We start from the raw sequence: 22,811 nt of genomic DNA, 5'->3' as shown, positions 1-22,811 counted from the left end.
CTTCAGAGGAGCAGGAAAGCTGACGTTTCGGGTCTGGACCCTTCTTCTGAAGAAGGGTCCAGACCCGAAATGTCAGCTTTCCTTCTCCTCTGAAGTTGCTTGGACTGCTGTGTTCATCCAGCTCTACACCTTGTTATCTTTGTACCTAAGGTGGTGCTGGAAATGATGATTGTGTGCACTTTTCACTGTGCTCATGTATCCCTGTAATTGAGTACACATGACAATAAAACCTAATTCTAACTCTACCCACTTGACACTCTACATGTGACTCGCTTGTCATCATATCCACTTGGTACCCTTCCTTCTTGGCATCTTATCCATTTAGCATCTTCCCCTACTCACTTGGCACCTTATCCCACCTGGCAGCCCAACCTCACACTTACGTTATGTACTTACTGGTTGTTAGCAGCTGTCAACACAGCTGTCAGGACCTGAAAACTTCAGAATATGGCAGCTGACTGCTATGGTAAGGAGCGTGGTTCGTCTTCCCCTGACAGTTCTGCATTATGAAACATGACTCTGAATTTCTGAAGGAAACCTGATGGGAATCTCCTGTCAAAAATGTGAAACTCTCTGGGTTTGTTTTGAAAAAGACAGGGCAGAATGGTAATCTGTGAGGGGAGCCACTCCTTAGAAAACCTGGCCCATTGATTTCCAGCAAATTGTTGCAAACTGAAATGTACTGCCTGCAATAGTGATGGCAGCAGGTTCCAATAGAACTTTCAAAAGGGAATTGGATGAATGCTTGGAAAGGCAGTGAGGAAAAAGCAAAGAGAGTGGGATTAATTGAGTAGCTGATCAGGTCTGACATTCCTCCTGTTCATTCTGTGATTCTGTTAGAATCTCTGCTGTGAGTATTCCTGTTTAGATGAATTAAGTGAAACTGAACCCGACTGTGAACGAAACCAATGTGCTATTGTTTCAGGATTACTTGGAAGCCAAACGGATTGCTTTCCCACGTTTTTATTTCCTCAGCAACAGTGAACTGCTGGATATCCTGTCTCAAAGCAAAAATCCTGAGGCTATACGGGTAAGAAGAAATAAACTCGGACTAAAAGGCTTCAGTAATGAAGGATGGATGGAATGGACTAGGCTTGTATTCCCTTATGAATAGAAGATGAAGGATGTAACGAACATTTTGGAGCAGCAAAATGTTGCCAACCCTGAGAATTCTATTCCTTAAGTGTGATAGTATTCACCAAAACTGATACCATATAAAATTAATTTCAGAGATAGTAGGAACTGCAGATGCTGGAGAATCTAAGATAACAAGGTATAAAGCTGGATGAACACAGCAGGCCAAGCAGCATCAGAGGAGCAGGAAGGCTGACGTTTCGGGCCTAGACCCTTTTTCAGAAATGGGGGAGGGGAAGGGGGATCTGAAATAAATAGGGAGAGAGGGGGAGGCGGATAGAGGAGAAGATAGGTGGAGAGACGACAGACCGGTCAAAGAGGCGGGGATGGAGCCAGAAAAGGTCAGTGTAGGTAGGGAGGAGATAGATCCGTCCAGGGAGGACGGATAGATCAAGGGGGCGGGATGAGGTTAGTAGGTAGGAGATGGGGATGGGGCTTGAGGTGGGAGGAGGGGATAGGTGGGAGGAAGGACAGGTTAGGGAGGCGGGGACGAGCTGGACTGGTTTTGGAATGCGGTCAGGGGAGGGGAGATTTTGAAGCTTGTGAAGTCCACATTGATACCATTGGGCTGCAGGGTTCCCAAGCGGAATATGAGTTGCTGTTCCTGCAACCTTCGGGTAGCATCGTTGTGGCACTGCAGGAGGCCCAGGATGGACATGTCGTCTGAGGAATGGGAGGGGGAGTTGAAATGGTTCGCGACTGGGAGGTGCAGTTGTTTAGTGCGAACCAAGCGTAGGTGTTCTGCAAAGTGGTCCCCAAGCCTCCGCTTGGTTTCCCCGTTGTAGAGGAGGCCACAACGGGAACAGCGGATGCAGTATACCACATTAGCAGATGTGCAGGTGAACATCTGCTTGATGTGGAAAGTCTTCTTGGGGCCTGGGATGGGGATGAGGGAGGAGGTATGGGGGCAGGTGTAGCACTTCCTGCGGTTGCAGAGAAAAGTGCCGGGTGAGGTGGGGCTGGAGGGGAGTGTGGAGCGGACAAGGGAGTCACGGAGAGAGTGGTCCTTCCGGAAGGCAGAGGGGAAAATGTCTTTGGTGGTGGGGTCGAATTGCAGATGGCGGAAGTGTCGGAGGATGATGCATTGAATCCGGAAGTTGGTGGGGTGGTATGTGAGGACGAGGGGGATTCTGTTTGGGTAGTTATTGCGGGGAGGGTGTGTGAGGGATGAGTTGCGGGAAATGTGGGAGACACGGTTGAGGGCGTTCTCGACCACTGAGGGGGGGAAGTTGCGGTCCTTGAAAAACGAGGACATCTGAGATGTACGGGTGTGGATGTCTCAGCCTGGGAGCAGATGCGGCGGAGGCGAAGGATTTGGAAATAGGGGGTGGCATATTTGCAGGAAGGTGGGTGGGAGGAGGTGTATTCTAGGTAGCTGTGGGAGTTGGTGGGCTTGAAATGGATATCGGTTTCTCGGTGGTTGCCGGAGATGGAGACAGAGAGGTCCAGGAAGGAGAGAGAGGTATTAGAAATGGTCCAGGTGAACTTAAGGTTGGGGTGGAAGGTGTTGGTGAAGTGGATGAACTGTTTGAGCTCCTTGTGGGAGCACGAGGCGGCGCCGATATAGTCATCAATGTAACGGAGGAAGAGGTGGGGTTTAGGGCCAGTGTCGGTACGGAAGAGGGATTGTTCCACGTAACCTACAAAAGAGGCAGGCATAGCTTGGGCCCATGCAGGTACCCATGGCCACCCCCTTTGTCTGTAGGAAGTGGGAGGAATTGAAAGAGACTCTTCCGCCCCCCCCCCGCTCAGTAGTCGAGAACGCTCTCGAACGTGTCTCCCATATTTCCCGCAACTCATCCCTCACACCACTCTCTCCGTGACTCCCTTGTCCGCTCCACACTCCTCTCTGGCCGCTTTGCAGAACACGTACGCTTGGTTTGCGCTAAACAACTGCACCTCCCAGTCGCAAACCATTTCAACTCCCCCTCCCATTCCACAGATGACATGTCCATCCTGGGCCTCCTGCAGTGCCGCAACGATGCTACCCGAAGGTTGCAGGAACAGCAACTCATATTCCGCTTGGGAACCCTGCAGCCCAATGGTATCAATGTGGACTTCACAAGCTTCAAAATCTCCCCTCCCCCGACCACATCCCAAAACCAGCCCAGCTCATCCCCGCCTCCTTAACCTGTCCTTCCTCCTACCTATCCGCTCCTCCCACCTCAAGCCCCACCCCCATCTCCTACCTACTAACCTCATCCCGCCCCCTTGACCTGCCCGTCCTCCCTGGACGGACCTATCTCCTCCCCACCTCCCCACCTACACTCACCTTTACTCGCTCTATCCCCGCCTCTTTGACCAGTTTGTCATCTCTCCACCTATCTTCTCCTCTATCCATCTTCTATCCGCCTCCCCTCTCTCCCTATTTATTTCAGATCCCCCTTCCCCTCCCCCATTTCTGATGAAGGGTCTAGGCCCAAAACGTCAGCCTTTCTGCTCCTATGATGCTGCTTGGCCTGCTGTGTTCATCCAGCTCTACACCTTGTTATCTCACTATATAAAATTAATTTGTTTCTATTTTCTGGCAAATTTTATTTGTTTTACAAATGCTTCTGATTTCAATTAATTGGATGCCCTTAGACAGTAATTGATCCTTCTTTTAAACCAACTTTATTTAAGATCATTCACAAAAGAACCAGAGGCTGCATGAGGAATACGTCATTTCACAGAGGGAGTGTGATCCATAACTCATTGTGTTCAAGGGTAATGAAAACAGATTCAGTAGAGACTTTCAAAAGACAGTTAAATAAAGACTTGAGTGGGGGATAATCTGCAGAGATATGGGGAAAAGGTGGAGTTGGGGAGGGAACTAATGAGAGACATTTTTCAGAGTTGCGACCATCACATGATATGAGTGGCCTCCTGTGCTACATCATTCTATCATTCCCTTAATAAAAGTTGGGAAATGTCACTCCCTCCAGGAGCTCCTCATTAGCAATTTTAACTATATTGATTGAGATATTGATTTTTTTTCATTGTTTCCTTAGCCTCATTTAGCCAAGTGTTTTGAAAATATCAGATCTCTGGAGATTGTGAAGCAAGCTACCAGACCTCCCACTGTGGTTATGATCAAGTCTGCAGAAAATGAGAATCTTCCCATGCCAAGGTATTACCTAAATTAATACAATTTCTTCGCTTTGTGTGAGTTCCTTCATTTTCACTCCCCTTGCCATCCATTTTGGTCTTGCATGGTCAAGAATCAAAGAGACATGGACATAGAGAGCACAGACAGAGTACACACAACTCTGTCAAATTGACACCCATTTAGCAGCAAAACAATCTGCTGGGCCAACAGACCCAGTTTATATTCCCACTGACTACAGAGGTATGGCATAACACATTTGAACAGGTTGATCAGAAAATACCTTTTCTTTCAGATGATCATTCCTAGCCAGTGAATTCATGAGCAACAAATAATAAATGGGTAGGTCTCATAGACAAGAGATAGACCCATAAGGCCCTCAGGGAGGGAATTCCAGGATTTTGACCCAGCGAAAGTGAAGGAATGACAATATATTTCAAAGTCAAGATGGAGAGTAGCTTGGAGGGGAGTGTTCACATGTATCTGCAGCCCTTGTGCTTCTAGATGGAAGGTCATGAATTTTGAAAGGTATTATCTAAGGATCTTGAGTGAATTTCTGCAGTGTATCCTGTAGATAGTACACACTGCTGCTACTGAGTGTCGGGGGTGGAGGGAGTGGATGCTTGTGGATGTGGTGCCAATCAAGCAGGCTGCTTTATCCTGGATGGCGTCAAACTTCTTGAGTGTTATTGGAGCTGCAATCATCCTGGCCAGTGGGGAGTATTCCATCACACTCCTGACTTATGCCTTGGAGATAGTCCTGTTTTTCTTTTCGTTAAAGCCTTTTGTAGCAGGTTAATCAGTGGCATCCGCATGGCAATGAGAGCAGAGCATGCACGGAATGGCAGTGGACGTGGATCCTCCCCATGATTGGAGGAGGCAGCAAGGATGTCCTCCCAGCCTTTGGGGCTGGCGGTGGCAGCAGCAGTGGCAAAACTCCTCCAGTGATGGGATGCAGCAGTGGCAAGAGCGGAGCTACTCCCAGCAATCATTGTGAGACTCACAGGCTGACGGAGACTTCAGGCTGTGGCTAGATCTGGGTGTCTGCATTGGTTATTCCAAACACCTTTATAGAGATAAGACTTAGACGTTGAGGATCTGGACATTTTTCTTACCTTTTGGTTTTCTTTTATTTCTGCTGTTGTTATTTTTGAGATTCTAGTTTAGTCACCAAGACTTGCCAGTGTTAATGCCACTGGCATTGTGTTGAAAACCCAGCTGCCCAAAATTTCAAACACCACAAGCCAGGGTCTGTCCCTGTCACTGTGGTGCTTGATCCTCAACATTCAGGACATGCTTTCAGAGGAAGGGAAAGCTCATACTCTGCTTCATGGACGGGGACTTAGACATGTTAGTGGATGGGCTGGTAGATGGGGAGGACAGTCCTTTTTCTAGCAGTCTACCACATAAGGCCATGCCACCAGACCACCTGGAGGCAAATTACAGCCCAGGTCAGTGCTGTGTCCCAAAGGAAAAAGGTTGCCCAATAGGACAGCAAGAAGATTAGTGACCTACAGTCCACAAGTGGAAGTGCCACTATCTCTTTGCAACTTCACACTCACAGGGCCATGACTCACACTAACTCTTCCACTGCACATGTCTTTCACCAAGGCTTAAGGGCTACAACTCTCATTATTACATGCAGCCTATTCACTTGAGGGCTCATCGCCACATCATCCTCCCAAACTACAAACCCTGCCTGCCATGCTTCCTAGACCTCACCACCTCTCCTGGTCCTGCATCACCATTACCTGTTTGCCCATCTACTTCCATCATACCCAAACCCTCCCTTTATCTCATTGCAGGAAAATATTGGCCCGTAACTGGGCTGGGAGATTCAAGACTGGTGAGCAGATGGGTGGAGTTGGTGGACAAGAGGATCTACATTCCTATCAGGAGGAAATTTTGGATTTAGCTTGAGAAGGGTATGACTGTTCACATTAGGATGGAGAGACGTCAATGGGCAACCAACCCAGAAAGTTTCTTTATGCTGTGTTGCATTGTTTTCTTATTACTAGCAGTGCAAACGTATTGTTAATCTACACAATTTTTATTCATCTTCAACCCAATTCTGGAGACCTTCGGCTTCACCCCCAGCTCTGAGGAGGAGCTCATGAACCTTCCGAAGATTGTGTCTAGCGAGGCTTTCACATGCACCTTCCATCAACTCAGACTTTCACCTTGGTGGGTACTCTACTTAGGTTAGACTTTGGCTAGCACAATCTGGTGAGCACATCACTGTTCTGCAGCTAGTCAAAAAAGAAATGCCCAGATCATTGGCAGTCAGAGGACTGCAGGAGACTAGTAATCTGCGTAGCTCCTGACAGAAAACAATCCATGGTCTCCACCATTAATGACTTGGTCAAAACACGCAGAGCAGCTCAAAAACATCAGGCCGGTTTGTCAGACAATAAAGGTAATCCAGAACAAGAGTGAAGGAGTGTACCAAAGTTATCTGTACCCTGCTGGCTGCAGCATGCATGGGTTTGATGATCTCCATGGAGAGGTTGGTGAAGACTGAAATCCAGAACACTCAGGACATGCTAGATATACACCTGGATCTGCAAAATATCACTGGAGTTGTTGGTGCTCAACATTAATGTTAAGGCAAGACATGAATGTGGCCTCAATCTAAGTGCCCCTTTTTAGGATCCCCAGCAGCAGCTTCTTAGGACCCACTGCAGAGATACCTGGCCCTTCCTCCTTCTCCTTCAGCCTATGCTCCTGAAACCTGAAGCCAAGCAATGTGAGCCTAAATCTGGGCTGGAGATTGCCAGCAGGCCTGGGCTCTCTAAGCTCAAAGGCATTGGTGATGACCAGTTGAGTCTTCCGTGCCAACAAGGCCAAGCAGACTAATTCCACCTCAACTGAGAAAGGTAGGGCTGCACTTGGGTTTAGTGGGAAACAGAAGAAGAAGCCAACTTACTGGGGAACAGAGGTGGCATGGGTGAATTGTAGGTGCAATTGCCCTGCAGCTTGGGGAAGCTAGGGATGGTGAAGAATCCCACTGCCCAAGCTGCTTGATTCGCTTCGACATGCAGGATGGTTTTGAACAGCTGCTACCTCCTTAGAGTACTTTTGTCTGTCACTTCTGTCTGTAGGAGGCTGTGTGGCAGCTGCTGGACATTCCTGCTCCTGCTGGGTTTGCTGACAAAGTTGTTATCACTGTCTCCTTCTGTGCTGTCTTTGTAGTTGAACCCAGGCCATAATGACTTCAGAAACAGCATTCTCCACGTAAGACCCGTGAACAGATCACCTTCTGCAAGTGCCAGAAGGTTAATGCAATTTTTTTGAACAAACTCCTGAGTGCTCACATGCATCGCATTGAAGCCTCATGCTATACAGTTACACAGTGTGGCATGGAGGCTTCCCACAGGTAATTGTCACACATCCATAAAGAGCTCTGAGATATGTGACCTTATCCAATTCTACATTGCACGACCAAAGTTTCAATATACTGAGAGTTGAATTCTACCGATAGCCACCATGATAGCACCCCAACCACTCCACAAGGAAAGTCTTCTTACTATGTCATGAACTATGTTCTTGCAGTTGAGTGTGCAAATTTGACAGCTGTGAACCAGTGTCTTCCAATGCTTGTAGTGGAATGTGGTTGTGAAATGGGAACCTCGGGTTCTACTTTTATGAGCCTTGCTCTAATGACAGTTGCTGAAATGTAAATGTGCAAGTTAACCTTCATCAAACAACATCCACACCAGGTTTTTTTCCGCAAAACTTGAAGTAAATTCAATTTTCCACAAAGATCTGACTGTACTGCTCATAATCAAAGCTTTTCACTGTACTCGGGTACACATGACAATAAATAAATCAAATCAAATGAAATCAAAATTTAAGTCCAAGAAACATTAAATATGAAGTGTCTTTATAACACTGAGGTCATGAATTCAAACCGAGCATCAATGAGCCAGTCATTGTTGCGTTAGTGCCGTTGATAGCACTGTCTACTTTTCCATTTTTTGTTAATGAGACATGGGTATTGTTGGCTGGGTCAGCATTTATTGCCCATCCCTACTTGCCCCAGAGAAAGTGATGGTAAGCTGCCTTGTTGAACGACTGCATCTATGTTGTGTGTTGTTTGGGAGGGATTTCTAGGATGTTGACACAGTGACACTGAAGGAAAGGCAATATATTTCCAAGTCAGGATGGTGAGTGGTTTGGAGGGGAGCTTGCTATCCACTTTCCATCACGTAGCTGATGATTGAGAGTAAACTGATGGGACAACAATTAGCTGGGTTAGATTTGTCTCGCTTTTGGATAGCAAAACTATATCTGGGCAACATTTTCACTTCCTCTCTGACCACAGGAGAGGTGCTGGAGGACTAGAGGACAGCCAATTAGCACCTTTATTCAAGAAAGGAGCATGGGATAAACCAGGAAGCCACAGTCAGTCTGACCTTGGTGGTGAGAAAACTATTAAAAGCAATTCTGAGGTACAGAATTAATCTGCATTTGGAAAAGCAGGGATTAATTATAAACAGTCAGCATGGTTTGACAAGGGGAAGTCATGTCTGACTAAGCTGATTGAATCTTTCAAAGAAGTGACCAGTTGTGTTTCCGTCTTAACATGCAAGAGTATAGAAATACAAATCAAACTTAAATCAAATTGCCCCACAAAACTCATCTCTTCGTAGCTCAACTTTATTTTCTTTCTCCCCTTGTCCAGTCCCTTCCCACTTACGTCCGTGATTCTTCTGACACTTTATATCAGTTTCAGAATTTCCAGTTTGCTGGTTCCAGTCACCTTCTGTTTACCATGGATGTGCAATCTCTTTACATGGCTATCTCCCACCAGGATGGTCTCAGGGTTCTCCACTTCTTTCTGAAAAAAAGCCCTTCTCCACCTGGCTGAGCTTGTCCTCATTTTGAACAAGTTTCACTTTTAAAACCTCCCACTTTCTTCAGGTCAAAGGGGTGACCATGGGTACCCGTGTGGTCCCGGTTTTGCCCGTCTCTTTGGAACTTTCCTTGTGCGGGGACATCATCAGTGCTGCTTCCCTCTTTTGTCCAGAATTACAAAAATTGATCAATTTTACTACCAATTTTCCACCCTGCTGTCACCTTTCCTCAATATCTCTGCTTCTATTTCTGGGATAGGCTGGCCACCAATATGCACTACAAACCCACTAACTCCCATAGTTACCTGGACTATGCATCTTCATACCCTGCTTCCTGTAAGACTCTATTCCATTCTCCTTACTTCTCCGTCTCTGTCACATCTGTTCTGCAGATGCCAACTTTGACAAGGGGGCCTCCGAAATGTCCACTTTCTTTCTCAACTGAGGATTCACCAGTACCATACTTGACAGGACCCTCCATGCCCGGCCTGTCTGCTGCACTTTGGCCCGCAGTCCATCTCTTCCCTCCAACAACAGTGATAGAGGTACCCTCGTCCTCACCTACCATCCCACCAACAACCACATCCAAAGGATTGTTAGCCACCATTTCCATCAGTGGCATGACACCACCAGATAAATATGCCCCTTCCCTCCCTTGTCAGCCTTCTGCAGGAACCATTCCCTCAGGCACACCCTGATCCACTCCTCCTCCACTCCCAGCACCTCCTCACAGCCCCACAGCAACTTCCTCTGCAACCACAGAAGGTGTAATACCTGTCCGTTTACCTCCTCCCTCCTCATTATCCAAGGCCCCAAACACAACTTCCAGGTGAAGCTGTGATTTTCCTGCACTTTACCCAATCTAGTCAACTGTATTGGCTGCTCACAACGTGGTCTACTCTACACTGGGGAGACAAAATGCTGATTGGGTGACCGCTCCGCAGAACATCTACATTCTTTCTGCAAAAAAGGCCCTGAGCTACCTGTTTGCCTGCTACTTTAACACACCACCCTGTTCTCCAGCCAACATCTCTGTCTCAGGCTTGCAGCAGTGTTCCAGCAAAGCTCAGTGCAAGCTGGAAGAACAACACCTTATTTTCTGCTTCAGAACACTGCAGCCTTCAGGACTCAATATCAAGTTCAATAATTTCACAGCCTGAACGCCTTCTTCCATGTCCTTTGCCTAATCCACCCACACACCAAGCTTTTTTATCACATGTGCCTCTACCACAAACAACCCATTGCCAGCCTCTAATGGTCCCCATTAGCAGCTATTCATTCTCCCAGGCTGATCTTTACCCATTCCTTTATCTGCCCAACTGTGATAGAGTCATGGAGTCTCTCTAGGCTCCAACTCCACCTATCTTTTACTCTTTCCTCCTCCCCCATCCCATCTTCAGCATGTACACCAACCTTTTCCCAGCCACAATCAGTTCTGAAGAAGGGTCACTGTACCCAGAATGTTAACTCTGCTTTCTCTCCACAGATACTGCCAGACCTTCTGTGATTTTCCAGCAATTTCTGTTTTTGCTTCAAACTTAAAGCCACAGATTATTTCTCTCAATTTCCCACATTATATTCGATATTATGAAGCTTCATCACAGATTCTTGTGTCCTGATAACATTATTAAACTTATTTTGTGCAGGAATGTTCGAATTCGGGGACCCATTGAACAATGGCTGGGAAATGTGGAAAGTTCCATGTTTGAGTCTGTGAAAAAGTAAGTGCTTATAAATTGAATTACAACTGAAACTAGGGCATGAGGCCCAGGCATTAATGAGCTGCATGAATCAGCCTGGCATAAAATATCCATGGTGCTATCAGCAACAATTTGTGATTACAACCAGTAGTATTCATTATCTGGAATTTGCCACGAGTTCATAATACTTAACAGTAGCCAGAACCCTTTAAAGGGAAAATCTTTTCTGTCTGCAAAAGGTGTATAACAACTTGGTTAAGAAATGGTTGAAGAAGGGAATGATCAGGAGGCATAGCATTGTTCTTTGGGAATGCTCCTTGTTACTCAGTGGTCAGACTGTAACTCAGTGTTTAGAATAAAGACAATGCAGAAAACTGGGGAAGGATGAAAGAATTGTGAATTTCTCCTCGTGCATAATATGGACTGAGGGCTATAAAATCATAAAATCCCTACAGTGCAGATAGAGGCCATTCAGCCCATTGGCTCTGCACCAAACCTCTGAGTAATCCAGCCAGATCTTCTCCCTCTACCCCACCCCACTCCAATTCTTGTAACCCCACATTTCTCATGGCAATCCACAATTTTGCAAATCTTTGGACTGTGGGAGGAAACTGGAGTACCCAGCAGAAACCCACGCAGACATGAGGAGAATATGCAAACTCCACACAGACAGTTGCCCGAAGTTAGGATTGAACCTGGCTTGCTGGTGCTGTGAGGCAGCTGTCCTGGGGAAGGTGTTTGATTATTAAAGAGATCAGAGCTGCACACTTAAAATCTCAAGGTAATCAGTAAGAGACAACATGGTTTTGTGAAAAGGAAATAATGTTTAACTAATTTAGTGGTGGGGCATCTGCAATGCTGAGCATGTTGTGAGCAGCATGTTTAGTGGGATGGTCACATTGCAGGCAGAGGGGGCATGCATCCCAGGCTGCTGTGGAAGGCAAGGCAGGAAATTGCAGGGGCTCTAACACATTTTTAATTTCTCTGTGGCCACAGGGGAAGTGCCAGGGGACTGAAGGATGGCTAATGTGGTTCACCTTTTTAAGAGTGTGGTAGAGATCAACCAGGAAGTTATAGTCTGGTGAATCTCACATCAGTGGCAGGAAGGCTATTGGAGAAAATTCTGGAATAGCGAGTTAATACCCACTTGGAAAGGCATGGGTTAATTAGGGATAGTCAGCATGGCTATGTCAGAGCGTGGTCATGCCTGACAAATTTGTTAGAATTCTTTGAAAATATGATCAAGAGTGTGGATGAGGGAAGTTCAATTGACGTAGTTTATATGATTTTAGCAAAGCTTTGGACAAGGTCCCACATGGGAGACTGACTGAGAAGGTTAAAGCACATGGCATTGAGGGAAACTTGGCGAGACGGATCAGACTGACTTACTAATAGGACACAAGGTAGTGGGAGAAGGCTGTTTGAGTGACTGGAGGCCGGTGTCTAGCGGTGTACCATACAGATCAGTACTGGGACCCCTTATTCTCTGTCATATACGATGATGGCATGGTGACTCAGCGGTTAGCGTGACTGCCTCACAGCACCAGGGAACCAGGTTCAATTCCACCCTTGGATGACTGTCCATGTGGAGTTTGCACATTCTCCCCGTGTCTGTGTGGGTTTCCACCGGGTGCTCTGGTTTCCTCTCTCAGCCCAAAGACATGTGAGTTAGGTGGATTGGCCATGCTAAATTGCCCATAGTGTTCAGGAGTGCAGTTGGGTTAGCCATGGGAAATGCAGGATTACAAGGATAGGTTGGACGATGGGTCTGGGTGGGATGCTCTTCAGAGGGTCGGTGTGGACCCATGGGGCTGAATGGCCTATTTCCACAGTGTAGGGATTCTATGGATTTACATAAATGATATAGATAAAAATGTGGGGGGAATGTTCGGTAAATTTGCCGATGACACCAAAATTGGTAAAATGGTTTATAGTGAAGAAGATGGTTGTAGGTTACAGAAAGATATAGATGGATTGGTCACACGGGCAGACCAATATCAGATAGTATTTAACCCTGATAAGTGCGAGCTGATGCATTTTGGAAGAAGAAACAAGATGAGGGAGTATTTAACAAATGACAGAACGCTGGGCAGCTTAGAGGAACAGAGGGATCTTGAGGTAATTATTCACAGATCACTGAAGTTGGTAGAGCATGTCAATAAGATAGTTAAGAATATGGGACACTTGCTTTCATCAGTCATGGCATAGAGTATAAGAGCGAGGAGATAATGTTGAAGTTGTGCAGAGCGTTGGTTAGACCACAGCTGGAGTACTGTATGCAGTTCTAGTCACCTCACTACAGGAAGGATGTGATAGCACTAGAGGGGGTGCAGAGGAGATTCATTAGCATATTGCCTGGGATGGAGAAATTGAGCGAGAAGGAGAGACTAGGTAAGCTTGGATTGTTTTAGAGCAGAGAAGACTGAAAGGGGACATGATTGAGGTGTACAAGATTATGAGGGGTATAGACATGGTGAATTGAGTGCAGCTGTTCCCCTCGCTCGAGGGGTCAATCACAAGAGGGCATAGTTTTGGAGTAAGAGGCAGGAGATTCAGAGGGGATTTGGGAAAAAGTGGATGGTGGGAATCCAGAACGCACTGCCCGGGAAAGTATTGGCTGCTGGAAACCTTACAACCTTAAAAAATATTTGGATGAGTACTTCAAATATCATAACATTCAGGGATATGGGACAAGTGCAGGAAATTGGGATTAGCGCACTTTTCGTGGTAGTTATGTCTATGAGATTCAGTGGGCCAAAGGGCCTTTTCTGAGCTGCATGAATCTATGAATCTCTCCCCTTGGCTGAGTTATGGTGACCCTCAGGTTAACTCATACCGCCAGTCAACTCTCTCTATCAGAGAGCAGCCCAATGGTTTGGTAAGATTATGGCATCTTGACTTGACTTGACCTGGATTGAGTACCATGAGGATAGTTTGACAAACTGAATTTATTTCCACGAGAGTTTAAAAAAGTAACGGGTGACTTAATTGTGGTGTACAAGATCCTAAAGAGTCTTAAGGCGGCACTGTTTAACAATTACGAGTTACCATTTTAGAACAGTGATGATGAAACATTTGTTCTCTCAGAGGCTTGTGCAACTTTGAAACTCTGCCTCAGAAGTGTTTCAAGGTAGGATTATTGAATACTTTGTGGAGCTCCATAGATTCTTGTTGTGTCGGGGAATCAAAGATTACTGGGGTTGAAAGGAATGTGGAATTCAAATCACACACAACTTGGCCATCTTCTTATTGAATAGCGGACTATGCTTGAGGTGGCAAATAGCTGACTTCAGCTTCTAATTTGTATGGGATGGGAGTTGCTGACTGGGAGTCCACATAATCCAGTTTCTGTCCACATAATTGAAGTCCCATAAAAATCAGTCAGCTATGGGCTGGTGGTAACCCTTGTAAATATTTAGCTTAATTTCTTTGTTGTTGTACTCTTTATCTCTATCTATAGAACCAAGGATTCCTTATGCCTTTTAACAAATTTGTTCTGCCAGCTTTCAAGACCACTGTTTATAAACTCCCAGGTCTTTCTGTTCTCTTGAAATTGTGGCATTTTGTTTATATTGCCTATCTTCATTCTTGCCATTACAGTTCTTTAATATCCATCACTTGCAAAGAAAAAGTCAACATTTTCCATTGAATTGGTTCATGCATCCATCATTATCTCAATCAAATCTCTTGGGGCAAGTCACGCAATAATAACAGAAACAGAAGTGCTGGAAAAACTCAGCAGGTCTGGCAGCATTTGTGAAGAGAAATCAGAGTTAATGTTTTGGGTCCTGTGTCGCTTCCTCAGAACTTTCCCAAAAAATCTTCTGTTTGTGTTTCTGATTTATAGCATCTACAGATCTTTCAGTTTTTATTCACACAATAATAACTCTGCTAGAATAACATTAGTCTTTATTGTGTCAGTGCTCATGATGTGTTCTGTCCTTGGCTCCTGGGTTAGAGGTACTGATATTTCTCCTTAAATGTTAATCTAGGCATCTCCGGTTTGGAATAAGTGATTGGAAATTGACACAGTTCAAAGAGTGGGTGCTCTCTCATCCAGGGCAGGTTGTCGTCACTGTGGTAAGCAAAGTCTTCAGTTGTTCTTGAACTTGATCTCTGTCTGGAGAACTCCTTTCCTAACTTTCGACTTTTGGTCATGTGAGGAATAAACATGCTCAAATCAAGAACATGGACTCGGCCTCGTAATTTTTGTTTCAGTTGAATAAGGCCAGTGCCTAGTTCTATGCTGTCAGAGCTCGGATTCATGTAGTTACAACTGGCTGAAGTTACAGAATTTCGTATAAAATATCCAGCATGATAATATTGAGATAAAGATGTTTCAGGCAAATACAATTTTTTTTTCTGGAACTACATGTTGAGGTGATTTAGATTAGAGGCAGGCTTAGCTTAGCCTTGTGTCAAGATATGGGGTCATCAGTTAGAATCTTCGCAGATTGAGATGTTAACTGTCAATCAGATTTTTACCAGACTGAAGCTAGGGATGAGAAAATATAAAGTTAAAGCTTTTTCCAAAGACAGGAAGAGTTTTGGTTATGTGATGAGCACATTAAGTGTGAGTCACTTCAGTGAATTGGGCAGTTTGTTGTCACTATTGATTATATGACTGCCACCTAGTTTGTTGAGTTGTACCAGGCACCTTGCACTTACTTGTTCACTGGTTAATTTCTTAGAGCATTTTCCTGACCAGTAGGAGGCAAATACCACTGTTTCAAACTTTAACAAAGCTTGGCAGTTAATTGTCAGTCAGTATTAATAACTGCATTGTCCATGGCAACACTTCTACCAGTCAGAGTCCACTTGCTAACCAATCAGCACTCTTCTCTCATGCATCATGAAAGGTACTGGGACCAATCCTGATGGATGCTGAGACATGTCTGAAATTGTGTAAATTGAGGTTGCCATCTGAGTGCCTTAGGAGTTTATCAATCAAGGTAAGTCTCAGACCTTCAGTCTGGGATGTGCTGCCACAATACAGGAAATCTGGCAATTAAATATTGCAGCAAATGTTATGACATTAAAATGATATACATTCCCTCTTTTATCAATGACATTATAATGAACAGCATTGACTGAACCAACAGTAAGTTAGGAGTTACTATAAAATAAATCCTCCAGCTTTCCTTGTTAAGGGAGGAGGTGCAGTTGCAACAAAAGGTGTAATTATTTTTGTACTTTGTAAGATATCTCCTCACTGACGTCTAATCTGTATTTTGTTACTTTGAATAAAATATTAAGCCAGTATGTTACTGAAAAATTAAAGCATTTTGAGGTAAATTCCTTGGAAAGCAATCTTTATGTATGTTTTGATGGAATGTAAATGTCATCATCAAGGCCACCATTTGTTGCCCATCATTAAGTTCTCTTAAACTAAATAACATTTAGGGCCATTCGAAAGTAAGAGTCACCTACATTACTGTTGTTCTCGAGTCACATGTAGGCCAGACCTGGTAAGGGCAGCAGACATCAGTGAACCAGATGGGTTCTAAATATATTCAAAAAAGATAGTTTTCTGCGCTCCATTATTGGGAGCTACTTTCAATTCCGGGATTTTCCTTTAAAATGTAAATCCCACCGGCTGTCATACTGGGAAAAGGAACCCTGTCCCCAGAACATTAAGAGTGTCTCTGGATTACCAACCATGCCATTACCACTTTGCCACCATCTTCCCAACAATGGGTAAGCTAGATACACACTGAAAGATAAAGTACTGGAAGGATATGCTGCCAGGGTGAAATGAAGAGGGGTGGAATGAGATTCGTATGAAGCATAAATAGCATGGTATTGTTGGGCTGAATGACATAGATTTGACGTTACTGGATTTCACCTGTTACTGCACACATTAACTGTAGCCTCCCAGATTGTCTTGATCCGCTATAATTCGCCTACTGTCACATTAGGTCCATGGCAGACGCCATCTCCCTGGCTCTACACTCATCCCTGGAGCATCTGGATAACAAGGACACTTACTTCAGACCCTTATTTATTGTCTTTAGCTCCATCTTCAACACTATAATTCCAATCAAACCCATCTACAAAATCCGAGACCTAGGACTCTGCTACTCTGAAACTGGATCCTCGACTTTCTGACCCGCAGACTGCCATCAGTAAGGATAGGCAACAACACCACCTCCATGGTAATGCTCAACACCGGTACCCTGCAAGGCTGCATACTCAGCCCCTTACTGTACAACTGTACAACTTACACTGTCATGACTGTGTGGCTAAATTCAGCTCAAACACCATTTACAATTTGCTGATGACACCACTGTAATGGGTCAGACAACGACGAGACAGTGTACAGGAAAGATAGAGAGCTTAGTGATATGGTGTAATGACAGCAATCTCTCCCTCAATGTCAGCAAAATGAAGGAGCTGGTCATCGATTTTAGGAAACAGAGTGGAGGGCACACCCCAATCTGTATCAATGGTGCTGAGGTGGAGGTGGTCAAAAGCTTCAAGTTCCTAGGAGTAGATATCACCAACGATCTATCCATCCATGTCGACGCTACAGTCAGGAAAACACACAAGTGCCTCTACTTCCTCAGCAGGCTAAGGAAATCTGGCATGTCCACAATGACTTTTATCAATTTTTATAGATGCATCATCGAAAGCATCCTATCCATACACATCACAGCTTAGTATGGCAAATGGTCTGCCTAAGACTGCAAGAAATTACTGAGAGTTGTGAACGCAAACCAGTCCATCATGCAAACCAGCCTTCCTTTCATTGACTCTGTCTATACTTCCCACTGCCTTGGGAAAGCAGCCAAAATAAATAAAGACACTTCCCGGTTATAATCTATTCCATCCTCTTCTGTCAGGCAGAAGATACAAAAGTTTGAAAACAGCAATCAACAGTTTTAAGAAAAGCTTCTTCCCCACTGTTATCAGACTTATGAATGGATCTCTCATATATTAGAGTTGATCTTCCTCTGTACCTATAACACTATATTCTGCATTCTGTTCTATTACCCTGATGTACTTATGTAAGGTATGATTTGTCTGGATAGCAAGCAAAACAATACTTTTCATTGTATTGCAGTACATGTGACAATAATAAATCAAATCAAAATCATGATTGCAGATACCTATGTCCTGTATGCATGAATAAAGGTTCAAAGAATTTAAGCTCAAATTAAGCTCAATTAAAGAAGAAATATCCAGTATGGGTCTGACACTTTGCATGGTTGGTGGTTGTTTGCGTTGATTTATACCCACATTAAAGTTGCACATATTCTGAGATTGGATGAAGATTTGGGCTAACTTAATATTGCAACATGGAAGCAATATTTGGTGCATCTCTGAGTGTAAATTCTGTTACGCCCAACAAAGAATCACCAAATCAGGCTTTACCTGCGGTTGGTTCCTCTCCCTCAGTGCAATTTGCTTTATTTGGAGCAGACGGAGATAATCTGATGGGAAAACTGGGCTTTAGCCCATCGGAGCGTCCGTTTTATTTGTAGGCCTAGCGCAACTCCACTGGAGTCATGTCAGGATAGGGTCTTCAGCCCATCAACTCTTCTGGCTCTCTGATAAGACAAAATAGTTAGTTCCAGTCCTCTGCCCTTTCTCTGTAGCCCTTAGTATTTTTCCTCCTTTGTGTTTATCCAATTTGCCTTTGAAATGATTAATGAATCTACTTACATCAGCCTTTCAGATAGTACATTTCAAATGGTAAAACTAACCGCATAAAAAAATGACTGTTATCTTAAGTTTGTTTTCTGGTGACAACATTCCTGCTCCTGTCATCAGTTTCTAAATGTTTCTCAACATTGACCAAATATAGCCTCTACAGCTTCAGGACATCAGCCTCTACTCCCCTCCCTTTAAATGGTGTCAAAGAAAAATCACCAAAGTTACTTCATTCAACACTTTTTTCTGGCATCCATCTTCACCTTTCTAAACTCATTTTGAGATGAATCCCAGGGGTGAAAAGATAGCTTTCTGATATTATCTAACCCAGTTCCCGTTCAAAAATAAATCAAACTTCTCTAAAGCACAAGGGGGAAAAGACCAAAGAACATATCTCAATAATTGCCTAACTGCAATTGACAACCCAGATATCAAAAAAAGTTCCGACCAGGTTATGTGGGGTGCATTAAGGTTGCTTGATAAGTAAAGTAATTTAAGCTGCTTATTGGATTCTGGACCTATTTCTGTAAAGCAAATATTCAAAGTGAATATATAAGTATTATTGACACAGAGCATATGGAAGCAACATTACTTAAAATTAGAAATACATTCCACTGATTTGCTCTAAATTGTTACAGATTATTAATCTTAAATGGCTGTATTTCCATGTTAAAAAGGTGAGACTGTGCTGTAGATTTTCAGACCCCTCTGACAGAGGGAATGGTGCATGCAGACTGAGAGGGGTTAAGATGCTGTGATGCGTCATGCAGTATTCCCAATCATTTCCATTTCCCACTGCCATAACAGTAGATTTGCAAAGTACTCTTGACCCAGTAGAGGTGATGGCACAGTGGTACACAGTTGGGAGGGAGTTGCCTTGGGAGTCCTCAACATCAGGACCCCATGAAGTCTCATGGCTTTAGGTTAAACATGGGCAAGGAAACCTCCTGCTGATTACCATATACCGTCCTCCCTCGGCTGATGAATTGGTAATCTTCCATGTTGAACAACTTGGAGGGATCACTGAGGGTAGCAAGGGCTTAAAATGCACTCTGCGTAGGGAATTTCAATGTCCACCACCAAGAGTGGCTCGGCAGCAGTACTACTGATCGAGCTGGTCAGGTCCTAAAGGACATAGCTGTTAGACTGAGTCTGCGGCAGGTGGTGAGAGAACCAACAAGAGGGAAAAACATATTTGACCTCATCCTCACCAATCTGCCAGCTGCAGACAGTATCAGTAGGAGTGACCACCATATGGACATTTTAGAGATAAAATCCAACCTTCACATTGAGAATACCCTCCATTGTGTTGTATGGCACTATCACCGTGCTAAATGGGACAGACTTCACACAGATCTAGCAACTCAAGACTGGGCATCCATGAGGCGCTGTGGGCCATCAACAGCAGCAAAATTGTTCTTCAGCACAATCTGTAACCTCATGGCCCAGCATATCCCCCACGCAACCATTACCATCAAGCCAGGGATCAACCCTGATTCAAGGGAGAGTGCAGGAGGACATGTCAAGAGCAGCACCAGGCATATCTGAAGATGAGGTGTCAAACTAGTGAAGCCACCAAACAGGACTACTTGCATAAACAGTAAGTGATAGACGGAGCTAAGCGATCCCACAACCAATGGATTAGATCTAAGCTCTGCAGTCCTGCCACATCCAGTTGTGAATGGTGGGGGACAATTAAACAACTCACTGGAGGAGGAAGCTCCACAAATATCCCCATCTTCAATGGTGGAAGAGCCTGATAGATCAATGCGAAAGATAAGGCTGAAGCATGCTCAGCAATCTTCAGCCAGAAGTGCCGAATGAATGATCCATCTCAGCCTTCTCCACAGGTCCCCAGCATTACAGATGCCTGTCTTCAACCAATTTGATTCACTCCATATGATATCAAGAAACTGTTGGAAGCCCTGATACTGCAAATCTATGGGCCTTGACAACATTCCGGCAATGGTACTGAAGACTTGTGCTCCAGAACTTGCCATTCCCCTAGTCAAGCTGTTCTAGCACAGTTACAACACTGGCATCTACCCAACAATGTGGAAAATTGTCCAAGTATGTCCTGTACACAAAAAGCAGGACAAATCCAACCCGACCAATTACTGCCCCATCAGTCTCCTCTCGATCATCAGTAAAGTGATGGAAGGTGTCACTAACAGCGCTATCAAGCAGCACCTGCTCAGCAATAACCTGCTCAGTGACGCCCAGTTTGGGTTCCGCCAGGGCCACTCAGCTCCTGACCTCATTACAGCCTTGGTTCAAACATGGACAAAAGAGCTGAATTCCAGAGGTGAGGTGAATCTATGAAACTATGACTGGGAGATCCAACACAGGATTGGCTGTAGGACAAACTACAGCAGAGCATGTTTAACAGTTTAGACATCCAACTCAACAAAAGTCCTCGCGTATGGTAACAGTTGTTGCTACCACACTCCTGCACTGCAATACCTGGGAGGGTGATAGAGGCAAGTTGCCTCACATTGTTTAAAAAATACCTGGATGAGCACTTGGCATGACATAATATTCAAGGCGATGGGCCAAGTGCTGGTAAATGGGTTGAGGTTGAACATCATATGTTTCACATGTATAGGTGTAGACTTGATTGTATGATTCTATGATTCTGTGAAAATTTGTTCCTTTTTGCCTGTGATTTCTGCCCATCCTATTTCTGCAGGGCTGTCTCATCTGTTTTGTTTTGAATGAAAGTATCTGTTTGCATTTAAGTGGGATAGGGTTTAAGTTTACACTGTAGTCATTAATAATCGGTTTCTTTCCACTTGATAACGGATAAATTTGTCTATATTATATATACTTTTTTGTTTATTGATGAAACCTGGCATGCGTCATTTGTCCTAGACAATAATTAAAATTAGGCAGATTAACCATTTAGTGATTCAATTGGTTGTTTATATACAGCAGTTATTTCTTTCTCTAATGAGAGAACAGCCCTGTGGTCCTCTGGGACTAAGGTGACTTTACCTTTGCTTTATATATTTGTGAAGATTCATGAACTAGTGGGGTTTGATTACCAGTACCCTGCCCCAATCAACATTGTGACAACACACAGTGGTAATGGGCACACAGGATTTGGTGTGGATTTTAATAAATGTACTGAGGTCAGTGGACAGGACGCTGACCGGGGAACCTTTCTAATGGTCCTGACTGGCTATGACGAGGGTATTGGCAGTAAATGGGTTGCATGGGGTAGAGAGATGCAACGTAATGAATGATTTAGAATGGAGGATAGCAATTGGAAAGCACTGCTCAAGCTTGAAGAGTGACTGCTTTGTGCTATTGTCACTGAGCAGTGGGAAGATGAGGCACTATGTCAATCCAAATTTTATTGGATTCAAACACAGGCCTGAAAGTGTTAGACTGATTTGAAATAGACTGCATTACTCTAACAGGAACATTTTGGGTGCTGAAAGATGCTGCATTGTCAACACTAGCATGTTAAAGTGGTGCCAGAGGCTAATCAACACTGACCTCTGTGTGTTTGTAGAACTGGAGTGCCTCGATTATGCCCTGTATCAACCACCCAGACAAAACCAGAAAGGCAAATATACTATTTCACTAAATAGACCAGTGGACCAGTAATGTTTGTATGACTTATTGGCTGTCGGTTTGAAACAATGAAAACGCTTACCTATACATGATGATTTATGAACCTCATGTTTTGATTCAGACTTTATTGCTTTTCCATTTTTTGTGTAAAGTTAAAAAAAATACCAGACTGGCTACTTTAAGGTAACTTGGCAAATTCTGTGAATAAATGACCTAATTTTAATTTTAAGTCATTCCCTTGGACCTTTCAACTGTCCTCAAATTGATTCCACGGTAAAAGATTTTAGATGGAATTTTCTCCTCTGAGAGGTGGTGTGCTTGGAGACATGGAAGACTTATAATTTAGCAACGTGGCTGTGGTGTACCTAACTCACACTTTCTCAATCCAACCGGAACTCAGCTCTGGGCAGAAAGGCTCACGGTAAACCTCATGCTCCATTGTCAACTGAGATCCTTGAGAGACTGATTAAGGACCATTTAAAGCCTCATCCCACTGTGCCACTGCCAGACGCAATCCAGCCTGTTACCAGACCCTCCAATTGCTTATCATTACATGGGGTGAGGGGCTGGAGTCCCTTGATCAAAGGCAAGGACTGATTCAGGGCATGGAGAATTCCTGCTGGGACCCAGCCAGTTGACCTGACTTCCAGCTGTCTGACCCCTCCCCCCGTGACCTCCAACTTCAGCCCCACATCACCTACCTTTAATAAAAACCAAAAGAACTGCGGATGCTGTAAATCAGGAACAAAAACAAAGTTGCTGGAAAAGCTCAGCAGGTCTGGCAGCATTTGTGAAGGAGAAAAC

At 44.4% G+C, this 22,811-nt stretch overlaps 1 protein-coding gene across 1 annotated transcript in view; it reads left to right on the top strand.

Annotated features, from left to right (window-relative positions):
- LOC125483089 (dynein axonemal heavy chain 6-like) overlaps positions 1 to 22,811 on the top strand; it is a 343,417-nt gene that overhangs the window by 79,118 nt on the left and 241,488 nt on the right. Inside the window, 4 exon segments of the mRNA XM_048596614.1 lie at positions 926 to 1,030; positions 4,125 to 4,243; positions 10,722 to 10,796; positions 14,768 to 14,855. Coding sequence (XP_048452571.1) covers positions 926 to 1,030; positions 4,125 to 4,243; positions 10,722 to 10,796; positions 14,768 to 14,855 — 387 coding nt within the window.

Source organism: Rhincodon typus, chromosome 5 (assembly GCF_021869965.1).
Source record: "Rhincodon typus isolate 14 chromosome 5, sRhiTyp1.1, whole genome shotgun sequence".
Lineage (NCBI taxonomy): Eukaryota > Metazoa > Chordata > Chondrichthyes > Orectolobiformes > Rhincodontidae > Rhincodon > Rhincodon typus.
Note: the sequence above shows the minus strand (reverse complement) of the source record. Positions and strands in the feature narration are given on the sequence as shown.